The sequence below is a fragment of the Sardina pilchardus genome, chromosome 1 (genome assembly GCF_963854185.1).
Source record: "Sardina pilchardus chromosome 1, fSarPil1.1, whole genome shotgun sequence".
Classification (NCBI taxonomy): domain Eukaryota; kingdom Metazoa; phylum Chordata; class Actinopteri; order Clupeiformes; family Clupeidae; genus Sardina; species Sardina pilchardus.
The window spans coordinates 5,419,438-5,435,931 of NC_084994.1; the positions used below are offsets into that span (position 1 = coordinate 5,419,438).

General features: G+C 41.0%; 1 protein-coding gene across 1 annotated transcript in view; it reads left to right on the forward strand.

Annotated features, from left to right (window-relative positions):
- The window catches only part of LOC134081818 (uncharacterized), an 83,729-nt gene that overhangs the window by 42,853 nt on the left and 24,382 nt on the right, over positions 1 to 16,494 (forward strand). Inside the window, 3 exon segments of the mRNA XM_062537587.1 lie at positions 8,278 to 9,160; positions 13,788 to 14,742; positions 15,427 to 15,632. Coding sequence (XP_062393571.1) covers positions 8,278 to 9,160; positions 13,788 to 14,742; positions 15,427 to 15,632 — 2,044 coding nt within the window.

Below are 16,494 nucleotides of genomic sequence, written 5' to 3' on the forward strand. Positions count from 1 at the left end.
GGCACACGTATGCAATTAAGAGAAACTCACCATTTGATCTTAAAATGAAAATTATATTTTTTTCTAGAATTCATCAGAAATGATTGGAAAATCATAATGTTTTTGCTGTTGAACAATAAACTGAATGAATGCAAAATCAGAAGATAAATGACAGCAGACATCCTGGAATAAACTACAACGCTCATGTCAGATTAACTTTCATCATGAAAGTTGCTTTGATAATAACTGAGTTTACCATTGTATATTAATGTCTTGAATACGTTCAACACTGCATGCATGTCCATGACAAGGTATCTCACCATGTTTTTTTTTTTTTTTTAATAAACTTTGTTTTATCTGAAATGGCATTTTGCATAGAAACATTTTTTAAAAGCAATTACTCACAAGATATCACTCACATACAAACACAAAATAGCAATTTTGGTGTTTTCAGTGTGGAAGAAATTAATATATTTCTACATCACAAACTGCAAAAGAACTATAATAGAGTGGTTTTATCATTCATTTTAAAATAAATGTACCCTTACAAAAGGTTTATGAATGCTTTGTAAGGAGCTCATTAATGACAAGAACACTTTTGTAATCAGTGGCAGTCGGTCTGCATCCTTTGAGGTAACTTGATCCATGTCCCCATGACGACCATCAAATGTGTAAACTATGATCAGGAACTTTCTTCCCCTAATTTCACAGTTAGATTTGAATCTAACCAAATGTTCTCCTATTTTTTTGTTCTTCTTTTTTAGGGAGGGGGGGGGGGGGGGGGGCATTAAAGCAGCTTGCTTAGGGCACTGATATGGCCAGCATTACTGTAGATGTAGGAAGCAGAAAGTGTAATTCTGATTTTTTGAAACATAAAAAGCACAAGTGTGTGCACAGCAGAGTGAGTAACCTTGTCATTGGTATTCTAGCTGTCTGGGATCAATAGAAAGCACTTTGCAGGCCTACACAGTAATAGGTGTTAGCTACTATTGTGTTCTGGCCCCTGTGCTGAATTGCCTATTCCCTACCCACTGCAAACTGTGAGGGTTTTGGAATGTTAACTACACTGACAAAGGATTATGGGAAATAATTCCATATGTAGGAGCACCATTCACACATCTGATGGTCCTCAGGTGGGCATGACCAGAACTCTACCTGCAGGAATCAAACAAAGGAGCGCAGGTGGGGGTGGAGATGGTCTTCAGGTGGGCATGACCGGAGCTTCACACAGGAGGGCAGGTGGAGGTGGAGATGGTCTTCAGGTGGACATGACCAGAGCTTCACACAGGAGGGTAGGTGGAGGTGGAGATGGTCTTCAGGTGGACATGACCAGAGCTTCACACAGGAGGGCAGGTGGGGGTGGGGTTGGGGTGGACACAAATAAACACATTTTATCCACCTACAATCTCAGAAGTAGAATTTATTAGAGATGCACCGATTGCAATTTTTTGGCCGATTCCGATTTTTCATAGAATTAGACCGGCCGATTCCGATTTCATTTCTTCTAACCACTTGTCAGCACACACAAATAGTTATTTTCTATCTTTTCTTAATACAACATGTTAATATAGAAATGGAATCAACTTATCAGTGGCTGGTAAACAGATTCTTCTTCAAGTCCTCTTCAGCTGCAGTATTTCCAGTGTGGGACATTAATATCACACACTAGGCTACTAGGCCTAATTGAAATGCACTGTGGGAACACTGTTTTTCTTCTCACATCCAATATCCAACTGTAGATATCTTCAGAATATGCTACTGATAAGTGTAACTGGATAATTTGGTATACATAGGTGCTACATAGGCTTGAGATGTTGGAAAATTGCAAAAAAAAAAAACTAATTTTGAGAAAACAGCCTTGAAACACAGCCATATGCAATTCTCAGTCTACACTCTTCTTGGAACTTTCGCGATTGCTTGCGGATACAAAGGAAGTGTCTATATTTGGATGCCATAATGTCATGCAGGAGGAACACAGCTTTCCAACGACACCACACATGATATGTTTTCTATCACGGTCGCGGTAGACAAAAGGTAATGAAATTAAGCCTCTAAATGTGAAAATCGGACTTTGTTGTTGTAGTAGTGCGAAAGAATACATTCTAAGGTGGCAAACCGGAGCAAAATGTTTATTCCTGCTGTGTCTCGTCTTAAGTGCAGTATAACTACTCCTAGACTATGTCGCTGCTTGTTGACAGCGTGTGTGGTTCAGCTGTGGGCACGCAATTAGTGGCAAAGACGGGCGGAGATGATCGCTGTAACCTGAAGTGACAGCTTAGTAAATTCCACGCAATATGGCAAAGCACAGCGTTCGCTGCATAGAAAAACTCAGTATAAGAGCTTAATCCAGCCCTGACTGTTGGCCTTTGCTAGCTTCATCAAACTTTGCTAACTCAGCTAAGTGATGTTGTTACAAGTCCGTACGAGTGCATTTGACCGGCATAAAATCTGCATTTCTCAGACTGACCGGCCGGTCGCCGGTCATGGCCGATCACGTGAAAATCGGCCGATTCCGGTCACCAGCTGATCGATCGGTGCATCTCTACAATTTATCCACCTCTACAATCTCAGAAGTAGAGTTTATCCACATCATATTAGAGTTTATTCACCTCTGAAATAGCGGAGACAGAGTTTATCCACCTCGACAATCTCAGAAATAGAGTTAATTCACCTCAAATTAGAGTTCATCCACCTTTTATTAGATTATCCACCTTTTATTTTAGTTTATCCACCTCTAAAATTTCAGAAACAGAGTTCTACCAATATTAATTTCTCCCCCTTTCAAAAAGTTTATTTAACAACTGCAAATTTTAACATTACACAATCACACTGTATTATCTACATTCACAATATGTACACTCATCAACACAGGAACCACTTAATACTTGGTCTTCTTATAAACATTGAAGTATAACCTCCACTTTACCTCAGAAATCCAAAACCGCATGGCACTGTCCACTTTACAAAGGTCACAGAATTCATAGTTTACCCACCTTTTATTGTACCACTACAGCACTGCATGTAAATAATTCTCAATGAAGTAATGATACGAGAGTTCATAAAAAGGTTTTTTGTTGCTAGGTTACGGAATGCTGGCGAGACTTGCGCCGCTCCATCTGGCATGTTTATGTTTGACTCTTTTAAAAGTTTTATAATTCCATGTCAATATTTTCCCAATCAGTATATAGTATTATTAAGTGTATATATTCCGCTCTTTATTTTCGTTATTTTTATTGCATTTTCCGCCGTGGTAGCGCTATATTGAGAAGTTAAGGCTGGCTGACGGTCATCATAGTGAAGGCTACTTACTGCTGCCGCTTGTTTGCCTGCCTGCCTGTCTATCTGCCTGCCTTGCTCTGCGTGAATCCACCTGTGCGTCCTGTCCTGTCCTGCTTGCATCTCTCCATCTCTCAACTACGGACCTCTGCTGGTTAAGTCGGTTGACTGTCCAGCAGCTGGAGCTAGTCGGTTGACTGCCCAGGTAAGCAGCCAGTGTGACAGCGCTGATAACACACTCTGGACTGAGTTAATGTGTCGGAGCGTCTATGGGAGGAATTCATTACACAGCCCTGGAACTTCGGCAGTACACCTCCACCGATACGAAGCTCGGAGATGACGTGCTCCATGTTTGTCGGGTAGCAGGCATACTTCGCCGCCGTCGCCACACTCATAGAGGCTCCGGTCGACAACGAAACTTCATCTATCATAAGCATGCAGCCTGCTCTACCACAAACATCCCATCTCTGTGGTGGTCACCCGTCACACGGCAGACGCATCGTCAGAGGACTCTCGCATCAGTTTCAGTTTCAGACAACACTGGAAATATCGCGAGATCTCCGCATTCCAGCAGGGCCTCGCACAGTCGGATGGATACATCTCATGGAGTGGACTTAAGTGTTTTGCGACCTGTACAGAGATTCATCCCACAGTCATTGGTAAAATTCGAACTTTTCAATGCTCAATCCATCAACAACAAATCCACACTGATTGAAGAACACATCAGGGAGAGAGGACTTGATTTCATGTGTCTGACAGAGACCTGGCACCAGCCAGAGGTTTACTCTGCCCTAAATGAAGCTTGTCCCCCCGGCTACAGTTACTTGGAGGCAGCTCGCAGCACTGGCCGCGGTGGTGGCCTTGCTGTCATCTACCAACAGGGCCTGGAGCTGACCCCCATCTCACTACCTACAACATCTTCATGTGAGTGTCTTGCTTTTAAATGTAAGCCCCCTTTTCCTATGACTGTTCTCCTTATCTACCGGCCACCAAAACCAAACTCTGCCTTCATCCCAGAAATATCTGATCTCCTCACAACACTCTGTACTACCTCTGCAAATACCATAATCCTGGGAGATTTAAATATTCATGTTGATAACCCCTCATGTCACCATGCAGCTGATTTTCTTCAGCTACTAGACACTCTCCACCTACAACAACATGTTGACATCCCGACACATTCTAGGGGACACACACTTGATTTGGTCATCTCTAACTCCGCCCCCATCAGCAACCTACAGGTTTATGATCTTGGTGTATCTGATCACAAGGTTGTGTCAATGGAGCTGTCTTTCCCCTCCCCCTGCACCAAACCAAAGCGACAGATCCATTTCAGAAAATTGAAAAACATCAATGCGGATGCCCTGGCCATGGACCTCCAACTTCTCTCTTCTGGCTCTACTGTCTTCCCCTCTGTTGCTGACTCAGTGGATTTCTACAACCAGTCCCTGAGCAGTCTCCTGGACCTCCACGCCCCTCTTACATCCAGGTCAGTCTCATTTTTGCGCTCAGCACCCTGGTACAACTGTGAGCTGCGAAAGATGAAGACGGCTGGGCGTGTTCTTGAGCGGCGGCTCAAGGCCTCTGGACTGACTGTTCACAAACAGGCATACAGAGAACACAGGAGGGAGTATGCTCATGCTCTGAGAGATGCACGGTCTAAGTTTTACTCCAACATTATCAACAACAGCCCAGGTGACTCTAAACAACTGTTTTCAACAATAAATCACCTTCTCAAGCCACCCTCATCCTCCCACTCTGAGACCACTGAGGAGAGGTGCAACATGCACATTACTTTTTTCAAACAAAAAGTTAATAACATCCGCTCCCACCTCTCTGCCAATGCTGTCCTGCCCCTCCCAACTGCTGACTCACCGTTTGAGATTGTCCAGCCCCTCTGCTCTTTCTCTGATGCCACACAGGAGGAGGTGGAGCACATCATCAAAAAAATGAAGCCATCCACCTGTGCTCTGGACCCTTTCCCTTCAGCCCTGCTGAAGGCTAACATCTCTGCCGTCTCTCCACTCATCACCAGCATCATAAACCACTCTCTCATGGCTGGCCATATCCCTTCTGCATTAAAAACAGCTGTCATCAGACCTTTACTAAAAAAACCCACACTGGATCCAGAAGTTCTCTCCAACTACAGGCCCATCTCCAATCTTCCATTCCTGTCAAAGGTTCTGGAAAAAACAGTTGCAGCACAACTTTTTGATCACCTCAAACACAACAACCTGTTTGAAAAGTTTCAGTCTGGTTTCCGTCCTGGCCATAGCACAGAAACAGCCCTGGTTAGGGTCACCAACGACCTCCTGATGACAGCAGATACTGGTTCCCCATCTCTGCTCATCCTTCTGGACCTAACAGCTGCTTTTGATACAGTAGACCACAACATCCTCCTCCATCGCCTGCAGTACACCATTGGACTCTCAGACAATGCCTACAACTGGTTCCACTCTTACCTGACCGGCAGAACCGAGCACGTCGCCCTGGGCAGGGCAAAATCACATACCCACAACGTCACCTGTGGTGTCCCTCAGGGTTCTGTGCTGGGCCCCACCCTCTTCACCATCTACATGCTCCCCCTCGGCAATATCATTAGCAGACACGGAATAACTTTCCACTGTTATGCTGATGACACACAGCTCTACCTCAGGACAACCCCCACTTCATCTGCTCCCCTGCCAACATCCACACTGACCACATGTCTGGAGGAGATAGAGGCTTGGATGAAGCTCAACTTCCTTCAATTGAACAGCTCTAAAACAGAAGCAATTCTAGTTGGCTCATCACATCAGCTCCGCTCTTCCACCATCAAAAATATCACCTTCTCTGGACAAAACATCTCCCTGTCAACATCTGTCACCAACTTGGGTGTTAAAATGGACCCACAACTGACTTTTGACACCCACATCAAACATCTCTGCAAGACTTCATTTTACCACCTCAAGAACATTGCCAAACTCCGTCCAACTCTCACCCTGGGCGATGCAGAGAAGCTCATCCACGCCTTTGTTTCCTCCAGGCTGGACTATTGCAATGCACTCCTCATTGGGATCTCTGGCAAGAGCATCCAGAGACTTCAATACATCCAGAACAGTGCTGCCAGGATCCTGATGAGGGTGCGCAAGCATGAACATATCACCCCCATTCTAAAAAGTCTCCACTGGCTCCCGGTTAATTTCAGAATAGAGTATAAGATCACACTCCTCACCCACCAGTGCATATATGGACATGCTCCCCTCTACCTACAGGAACTCCTCACCCCCCAGACCTCCTCACGCCCCCTGCGGTCAACAATCATTAACACCCTCCAAATCCCCAGAACCAAGCTCCACAGGATGGGTGACAGAGCTTTCTCTGCTGCTGCTCCCAGGCTATGGAATGCCCTCCCTGACGTCCTGAGGGCCCCACAGACATTGAACACTTTTAAAAAAACTTTGAAAACATATCTTTTTAAAAAAGCTTTCTGTTAAATGTATTTTGTTGATGTGTGTGTGTGTTGTATGTGTGTGTTTGTGTTTGTGTGTGTGTGTGTGTGTGTGTGTATATTTTATACACGTATGTGTGAGTGTGTGTGTGTGTGTGCGCGTGTGTGTGTGTGTGTGTGTATGTATATAATCTATTTTAAATTGCATTATTTTTTATCTGTCTTTATCTGTTATCCATTTGCATTATAATTTTGTAGCACTTTGAGATTGTCCATAATATAAAGTGCAATACAAATAAAATTTATTATTATTATTATTAAACATTCAACACATTTAGATTTTCTGGGATGTATGATTTCATGATGGGGTAATCTTCTTCTGATCTGTTCTTCACCACGGTTAAACGCTTGGAAGGAAACACTGCAGAAAATATGACACTCTACACTAATCACAACAGGAAATATCACCAACATTTAGAATCCTAAAATCAACACCCAGAAAACACAGTCCAGATATCAGAGTATCAGGTAAGGCCATGAGACCAAGACCTCATGTAATACTTTGACTTGGTTACAGAGCAGGATTGCAATACTGTGGGATACTGTGCAATATTGAAAAGTAATTACAGCAGCTCTCTTTGTTCAGTACCCTACCCCCACTCTGTGTTAATGACCAATCTGTCCTCTTTTGGGGAGTGTTAATTACCCATCTGCCCTCCTTTGGAGAGTGCTAATTACCCCACTTACCCTCCTTTGTTCAGTGTCTGAAAGTGCTTATATGGCCACGCCCACTTGATGCTCTATCATTCTAATTTACATCATAAAGGCTCCTGTCACTGATTGGATGAACCCAGTGGGCCAGAGAGAAGAGGCAGCATATAAACACCACCTAGTGGAGTCAGATTTCTGAACTCACCTGTTCAAAGGTAGGCACTGGGACACTGTCAACACATACACTAGATCTGTTTTCAACTACTAAATTGTATTTCTTTATTTGCAGTTGTCTGCTATTTAATCTTTATTATTGTAGTTGTAAGTTACAAATGTGATTCAAATGTAATAATTGGCTGGATTTGTTTCACAGCACAGAACTAGAGTCTGAAATGTCAGGATTTACTGGACCTACACTGCTGCCTGTGCCAGTGAAGGAGATAAAAGAAGAAGAGTCTGATGATTTCCTTCAAGAGTATCTGTCTACAGTTCAGAAGGACAACCCTGGACCGGATCATGTGTGCAAGACTGAAACAAACATGTCAGACATCATGGACATTAAAGAGGAGGAAGAGGCTGATGTAAGAGAGCATGGTCAGAAAGACTCTTCTCCTACTGGTAAGATACTCATTAGTGTTTTGGCTACTGGAACTACTGGAATTATTGTAGCAAAAATCAATGAATTACATTACTACAACAACTACTACTAAAAAAACCAAACATAAATTACAAGAATGACAATAATAATAATAATAATAATAATAATAATAATAATAATAGTATGTGTTTCAAATTGTTTTCTTCCAAATCATCAAGAAATCAACACAGATGGGATGAGATCTGCTGGGGAAATTAAACATCATCGTAATAAACACGGAAAGAGCTTCTGTAAGAGGAATCTCCTGAAGGCACACCAGACCATCCACACAGGAGATAAGCCATATCAGTGCACTGACTGTGGGAAGACTTTTAGTCGTAGATCTATCCTCAAGCTACATCAGAGGACGCATACTGGAGAAAAGCCATATCAGTGCACTGACTGTGGAAAGACTTTTAGTCATAGATCTAACCTCAAGATACACCAGAGGACGCATACTGGAGAAAAGCCATATCAGTGTAATTACTGTGGAAAGACTTTTCGACAAATTTCTGTCCTCAAGAGACACCAGAGGATCCATACTGGTGAAAAGCCATATCAGTGTACTACATGTGGGAAGAGTTTCAGGGAGAGCGGTTCTCTTACTAAACATCAGCGCACACATACAGGAGAAAAGCCATATCGGTGCACTGACTGTGGAATGTCTTTTAGTATAATGAGCAATCTCAAGGCACACCAGAGTATCCACACAGGAGAAAAGCCATATCAGCGCATTGCCTGCGGAATGGCTTTTAGTATAATGAGCAGTCTCAAGGCACACGAGATTATCCACACAGGAGAAAAGCCACATCAGTGCACTGACTGTGGAAAGGGTTTTATTACTAAGAAAGAGGTCACCATCCATCAGCGCACACACACAGGAGAAAAGCCATATCAGTGCACTGACTGCGGAAAGGAGTTTAGTCATATGTGCAGTCTCAAGAGACACCAGAGTATCCACACAGGAGAAAAGAAATATCAGTGCACTGACTGCGGAAAGGGTTTTAGTCAAATGTGCAGTCTCAAGAAACACCAGATTGTCCACACAGGAGAAAAGCAATATCAGTGCACTGACTGTGTAAAGGCTTTTAGTCAAATGAGCAATCTCAAGAGACATCAGACCATACATTTTAGGGCCCATCAGAAAGTACACACTAGAGTGACACTTTAGAAATGCTGAATTGACTAAAGGGTTTACTGATGATTCATCAGTAAACCCTTTAGTCAATTCAGGGTTTACCAGAGGGCACAATTAAGAGATGCTCACCATCTGATCTTAAAAAAATATTTTCTAGAATTCATCAGAAATTATTGGAAAATCACCATATTTTTGCTGTTTAACAATGAACTGAGTGAAGGCCAAATCAGAAGATAAATGACACCACAGATCCTGGATAAAACTACAACTCTCATGTCAGATTAACTTCCATCATGAAAGTTGCTTAGTTTAGAAATGTTATTCTATCATTGTATATTAATGTATTGAATATGTACACATTGCATGGCCATCTCAATGACAAGGTATCTCACCATGTTTTTGTTTATTTTTTTAATACATTTTTTTTTATTTTTTATCTGACATGGCTCCTTTAGTTCAACTTGTTTTTCTCTTAAAGGGATCACTCACATACAAACACCAAACAGCATTTTGTTATTTTCTGTAAGGAAATAATTTGAATGAACTATTTCATTTATTTCTTCATCATAAACTGTTACTGGAGATGTAGAAAACGTTAGCCTATAATTTGTAATTCTGATTTTTGATAAATGTATTTTATTAACCCTTAGATGCATAAGTGGGGTCAAAAATGACCCCAGAGGTTGTTTTCTTGCAGTATCTTCTTAATTTTACATTTTTTTTCATTTAACATTCCATGTATTCCTCAAATAGGTTGTCTTTGACATGAGGCCATTTGGATTTGTGTCTAATTATTATATTTTTAAAGTCATTTCATGTTTTGTATCAATACCACCGATCCGCATACATGGGGTCAAAAATGACCCCAAGCATTTTCTATGGAATTTCAAAAGTTAACCCTAGGATCTTTTGATTTTTATCAAGTGTGGCAGTAAAGTATACATTTACTGTTGATTATCACATCTCATGTTAGCAGTCTCACCATCCTGAAGGCTATTTTACACAACAACATAAATCTAAGTATCATCATATAATGTGGCGGCCAAGCGTTCATAGCGACGTCGCTTTTTGATCCTTCGATGTCCACCCTTCCTATCACTGTGAAGCAGAATTCACCAAGCGATATTTACAGAGGGTTTTGTTGATATAGCGTTCTTGGCCTGATTTGTATGACTTTTTATGCCTAAAAATAGGGCGAAAATTCATTTTTTAAGCCAATTGGCAGGAATTTCTGATTTACTGGATAACAAAAGATATTCATAATCACCTCTGTAAATGTTTTTTTTATTTGATATATTAACACTACAAAAAAACAATTTTCAACCTGGCTTTTTCCAATGGTCAGATTATTTGCATCAAAACATATATGCAAATTAGCGCATATTTAATTAGACATGACCTAATTAACATATTTAAACATAAATACATAAAACTTGCAATACTTTCTTTTCTCCTATTTATGTGAGTATTCAACTGGTAAAGTTTCATGAAGATATCTCTAAGTTAAACATTTTACCCTATTTACCTATGTTTACCTTTTTTGCCTTTCTAAAAGCTGTTTTGTAATAAAATGTTGATAAAAAGTGATACATCATATGTCAAACATGAAATAATATTTTTTTTGACAAATATATAATAAAAATCATCATCTTTAACCAAAATGAAAGACATTATTTGAGTTTAAAGCAAAAAACGCATGCATTCTAATTGGGGTCATTTTTGACCCCACTCATGGAAGAGTGTAGGTATTGGTAGCCTATGCATCTAAGGGTAAACATCAGGGCACACTATTTTGAGTGAAAATGTAAGATTCAGACCTTTGCTGGGAGGACATGTTAGTAACTTGCCCTCTTTGAATTTGAATTGAATACCCCTGGTCTACAGCATCTCATTGAGGTATAGTCAGACGAGATGTTCATTTTAAATTATATGAAAGAAATTCCTCTACTATCACATAGTTTGACAAAAGACCTCTGGTTGTTTCTGTTGAACATTTTCAAACTTTATTGCTGTGAGAGGACTGAAATCCTAGGATTGTCTTTTACTGTTGTTACAAAGTGCCATTGGTAAACTCTCTTTCAAAACATATATATTTAGAATAGTTGATTAAAGGTTTCTAATGGTGTCACTTATATGTTTCTAGGACAAAAACTAGCAGAGATTGAGATGTGTGTTTGGAACAGTTTTTCAAATCCCCAGGGGGGATTTAAACTCCAGAGGGTTAATAAAAGATCTCTGGTTGTTTCTGTTGGACATTTTCAAACTTAATTGTGGAAATTTCACTCGGATGCCCTAAACATTTTGGACTGTATCACACATTTTACTAAAAGATCTCTGGTTGTTTCTGTTGAACATTTTCAAACTTTATTGCTATGAATTTTCACTCGGATGCCCTGAACTTTGGACTGCCCTTGGTGACGGACACAGCAATGCTATTTAGTGTTGTTCATCTAAATGTGTAGATGTTGCTAAAGGCATCATCAGAAGATACAGCACACACACAGCAATGCCATGTACAGTTGCTCATCTAGATGTGTTGATGTTACTAAAGGCACCATCAGAAGATACCAGGGGGTCAGGATTTGACTGATTAGCTTCGCCGATTAGCAAGGCACTTCCTTGTCGCCATTTTTCAGAAATACATCATGTCCGGTGCCGTTTTCCCTACGTTTTCCTCATGCTGATTGGTGGCTGTTCCACTCTCAGCTCATGCACGAGCTTAGTGTGGGCACGAGCTCTCCTTCTGTACCTTACGTCAATCGGTAACCTGGCACTTAATTGGCTAAGTAAAACGGCACCTGAAACAAGCCCCTTGAAACGCCATGTTAAAGCCTGAAAAAATTGTTCAATTTTGGCAATTTTCACTAGCCTAGCATTCCCATTGAAATGAATGGGGGCGGGACATGTTCACTTTCTCCAGTTCTTATAATACCTCCATGGAAGATGGAAGGGTTAATAGCCTCCCAGCCAATGGCCATGCACCAGGTTGGAAAGGCCTGCGGCAGATCACGGATAACAAGAGACCATTCCCCCACCCTGCAGACTGGCTGATGATCTGGATAACAAGAGACCATTCCCCCACCCTGCAGACTGCTGATGATCTGGATAACAAGAGACTATTCCCCCACCCTGCAGACTGGCTGATGATCTGGATAACTAGAGACCATTCCCCCACCCCGCAGACTGCTGATGATCTGGATAACAAGAGACCATTCCCCTACCCTGCAGACTGCTGATGATCTGGATAACAAGAGACCATTCCCCCACCCTGCAGACTGCTGATGATCTGGATAACAAGAGACCATTCCCCTACCCTGCAGACTGGCTGATGATCTGGATAACTTTTACTGCAGATTTGAAAAGCACCCACTATAGCTTCCTTGGTTCAGTACCATCCTGCACCCTGCAGTTTTACACCTCCACATCACTCACCCGCCCTCCTTTGGGGAGTGCTAATTACCCATCTGCCCCCCACTTGCTTTCCTTTGGGGAGTGCTAATTACCCATCTGCCCCCCACTTGCTTTCCTTTGGGGAGTGCTAATTACCCATCTGCCCCCCACTTGCTTTCCTTTGGGGAGTGTTAATTACCCATCTGCCCCCAAACCTGCCCTCCTTTGTGGAGAGTTAATTACCCATCTGCCCTCCTTTGTGGAGTGCTAATTACCCCACCTGGCCTCTTTTGTTCAGTGTCTGAAACGGAATATATGGCCACGCCCACTTGATCATTCTAATTTACATCATAAAGGCTCCTGTCACTGATTGGATGAACCCGGTGGGCCAGAGAGAAGAGGCAGCATATAAACACCACCTAGTGGAGTCAGATTTCTGAACTCACCTGTTCAAAGGTAGGCACTGGGACACTCTCAACACATACACTAGATCTGTGTTCAACTACTATATTGTATTTCTTAATTTGCACTTGTCTGCTATTTAATCTTTAATATTGTAGTTGTAAGTTATGTGATTCAAATGTTTGACTGGAATTTGTTTCACTGCACAGAACTAGAGTCTGAAATGTCAGGATTTACTGGACCAACACTGCTGCCTGTGCCAGTGAAGGAGATAAAAGAAGAGTTTGATGATTTCCTTCAAGAGTATCTGTCTACAGTTCAGAAGGAAAACCCTGGACCGGATCTTGTGTGCAAGACTGAAACAAACATGTCAGACATCATGGACATTAAAGAGGAGGAAGAGGCTGATGTAAGAGGGCATGGTCAGAAAGACTCTTCTCCTACTGGTAAGATACTCATTAGTGTTTTGGCTACTGGAATTATTGAAGCAAAAAGCAAACATGAATTACATTACTGCTACTATTACTACAAATAATAATAATACTTATACTACTACTACTACTACTAATAATAATAGTATGTGTTTGAAAATGTGTTGAAAATGTTTTCTCATCCTTTTGCAAATCATCAAGAACTCAACACAGATGGGATTATATGTGCTGGGGAAATGAAACATCATCGTCATAAATGTGGAAAGAGCTTCCGTAAGAGGAATTACCTGAAGGAACGCCAGACTATCCACACAGGAGAAAAGCCGTATCAGCGCAGTGTATGTGGGAAGAGTTTCATTGAGAGTTTGGGTCTCTCCATGCATCAGTTGGCACATAATGGAGAAAAGCTCTACCCATGTCCTCAGTGTGGAAAGACTTTCACTAGGATGGATCATCTTGAGACTCACCAAAGGACCCATACTGGAGAAAAGCCATATCAGTGCACTGACTGTGGAAAGACTTTTAGTCAAACAAGTAGCCTCAAGTCACACCAGAGGATCCATACTGGGGAAAAGCCATATCAGTGTACTACATGTGGGAAGAGATTCAGGGAGAGCGGCAGTCTCATTAAACATCAGCTTACACATACAGGAGAAAAGCCATATCAGTGCACTGACTGCGGAAAGGGTTTTAGTCAAATGGGCAATCTCAAGGCACACCAGAGTATCCACACAGGAGAAAAGCCATATCAGTGCACTGACTGCGGAAAGGGTTTTAGTGAAATGGGCAGTCTCAAGAGACACCAGATTGTCCACACAGGAGAAAAGCATTATCCGTGCACTGACTGTGTAAAGGTTTTTAGACGAATGAGCCATCTCAGAGCCCACCAGAGTATCCATACAGGAAAAAAGCCATATCAGTGCACTGACTGCGGAAAGGGTTTTAGTCAAATGGGCAATCTCAAGAAACACCAGAGTATCCACACAGGAGAAAAGCCATATCAGTGCACTGACTGTGGAAAGGCTTTTGGACAAATGAGCAGTCTCAAGAAACACCAGACTGTCCATACAGGAGAAAAGCCGTATCAGTGCACTGACTGTGGAAAGGGTTTTAGTCAAATTAGCAATCTCAAGGCACACCAGATTGTCCACACAGGAGAAAAGCCATATCAGTGCACTGACTGTGGAAAGGGTTTTAGTCAAATGAGCAGTCTCAAGAAACACCAGATTGTCCACACAGGAGAAAAGCCATATCAGTGCACTGACTGTGGAAAGGCTTTTACTTTAATATACAATCTCAAGAGACACCAGATGATCCATAAATCTTAGGACCCATCAGAACATGCACACTAGAGTGACACATTAGAAATGCTGAGTTGACTAAAGGGTTTACTGATGAATCACAGTTCAGGATTTACCAGACGGCACATGTCTGCAATTAAGAGAGGCTAACCATCTGATCTTCAATAAAATATACATTTTTTCTAGAATCATCATGGAAAATCATAATCTTTTTTGCTGTTGAACAATATACTTAATGAAAGTAACATCAGGAGATAAATGACACCCGACATTCTTGATAAAACTACAATTCTCATATCAGATTAACTTTGACCATGAAATATTCTTTGATAATAACTGAGTATAGAAATGTTATAATTAATGTTATCATTGTATGTTCAACACTGCATGACCATCTTCAAGACAATGTATCTCGCCATGTTTTTTTTAAATAAATCTTTCTTTTATCTGAAATGGCTTCTTCAGTCAAACATTTTTGAAAGCAATTACTCACAAGATATCACTCACATACAAACAAAAATAGCAATTTGGTGTTTTTAGTATGGAAGGAATGTGAAATAACTAAATATATATAACAATAAAATAATACTAAAAGGAAATATACACTGCAGTGGTGTTATTTTCTTCATTAATGTGTTTACTGTGTTAATGGACTGAAGATGGGCATAGGATTCGGTTTTTGCTTTCAGATTTGGCAGAATCGTAACCAGTGGATTCGGTATTCGTACTACATGTGGGAAAAGATTCAGGGTGAGCAGTAATCTCATTATACATCAGCTCACACATACAGGAGAAAAGCCATATTAGTGCACTGACTGTGGGAAGGGTTTTAGTCAAATTAACATTCTCAAGGCACACCAGACTATCCATACAGTAGAAAAGCCATATCAGTGCACTGACTGCGGAAAGGGTTTTAGTCAAATGGGCAATCTCAAGAAATTATATATATATATATATATTGTGTGTTTGTAATATAGCAATCAAGAAATGTAGTTTAGTCGTCCTGATAATTACATGTGTTGTGTGTTTGTAATATAGCAATCAAGAAATGTATTTTAGTCATATACATTTGTTGTGTTTTTAATATAGCAATTAAGAAATGTAGTTTAGTCATACTGATAAATACTTTTGTTGTGTGTTGGTCTACAACATCCTAGTGCTCTCCTGTATCCATGTGAGCTCAGAAAACAGATTGGTTGTGTTGATATGCTGCCCAAGGTTTTTAGTAAAATTTTCCAACTCATTGGAATACTGTGCAATATTGACAAGTAATTACAGCAGCTTTCTTTGTTCAGTACCTATTCGGTTGTTAAGTCCGACGTCACGGACCCAGCAGATATTTTGTGAAAAGACGTTTATTAGCGCAGCCAGACAGGTTTTGCTACTTGTAAACTTTGTCATCACCACCTTCGTTTTAGCGGTTTTAAAACAAAATCGCTAAACTTTAACAAAGTAATCACTGTAGCTATGTAGCCAGATGATATATGAATGGGTAATGTCCAGGCTTCCGCGAAAAATATAGATTTGATTAGGTTGAGTCAACAAGTCCGTATAAGATGACAATTTTCTTAAAGGTTAGTCAGAATAGCGTAAAATAATAGTTTGTTTTACTGTCCATGGAGAATAACATGTGAGTTTGAAAGCCGTTGGACCCGGAAAACTATTTATTATCCCATTATTACAACATCACTTAAAAACCGAATACCCCCACCCTGTGTTAATTACCCATCTGCCCTCCTTTGTGGTGTCTTAATTACCCATCTGCCCTCCTTTGGGGTTTGCTAATTACCCCACTTACC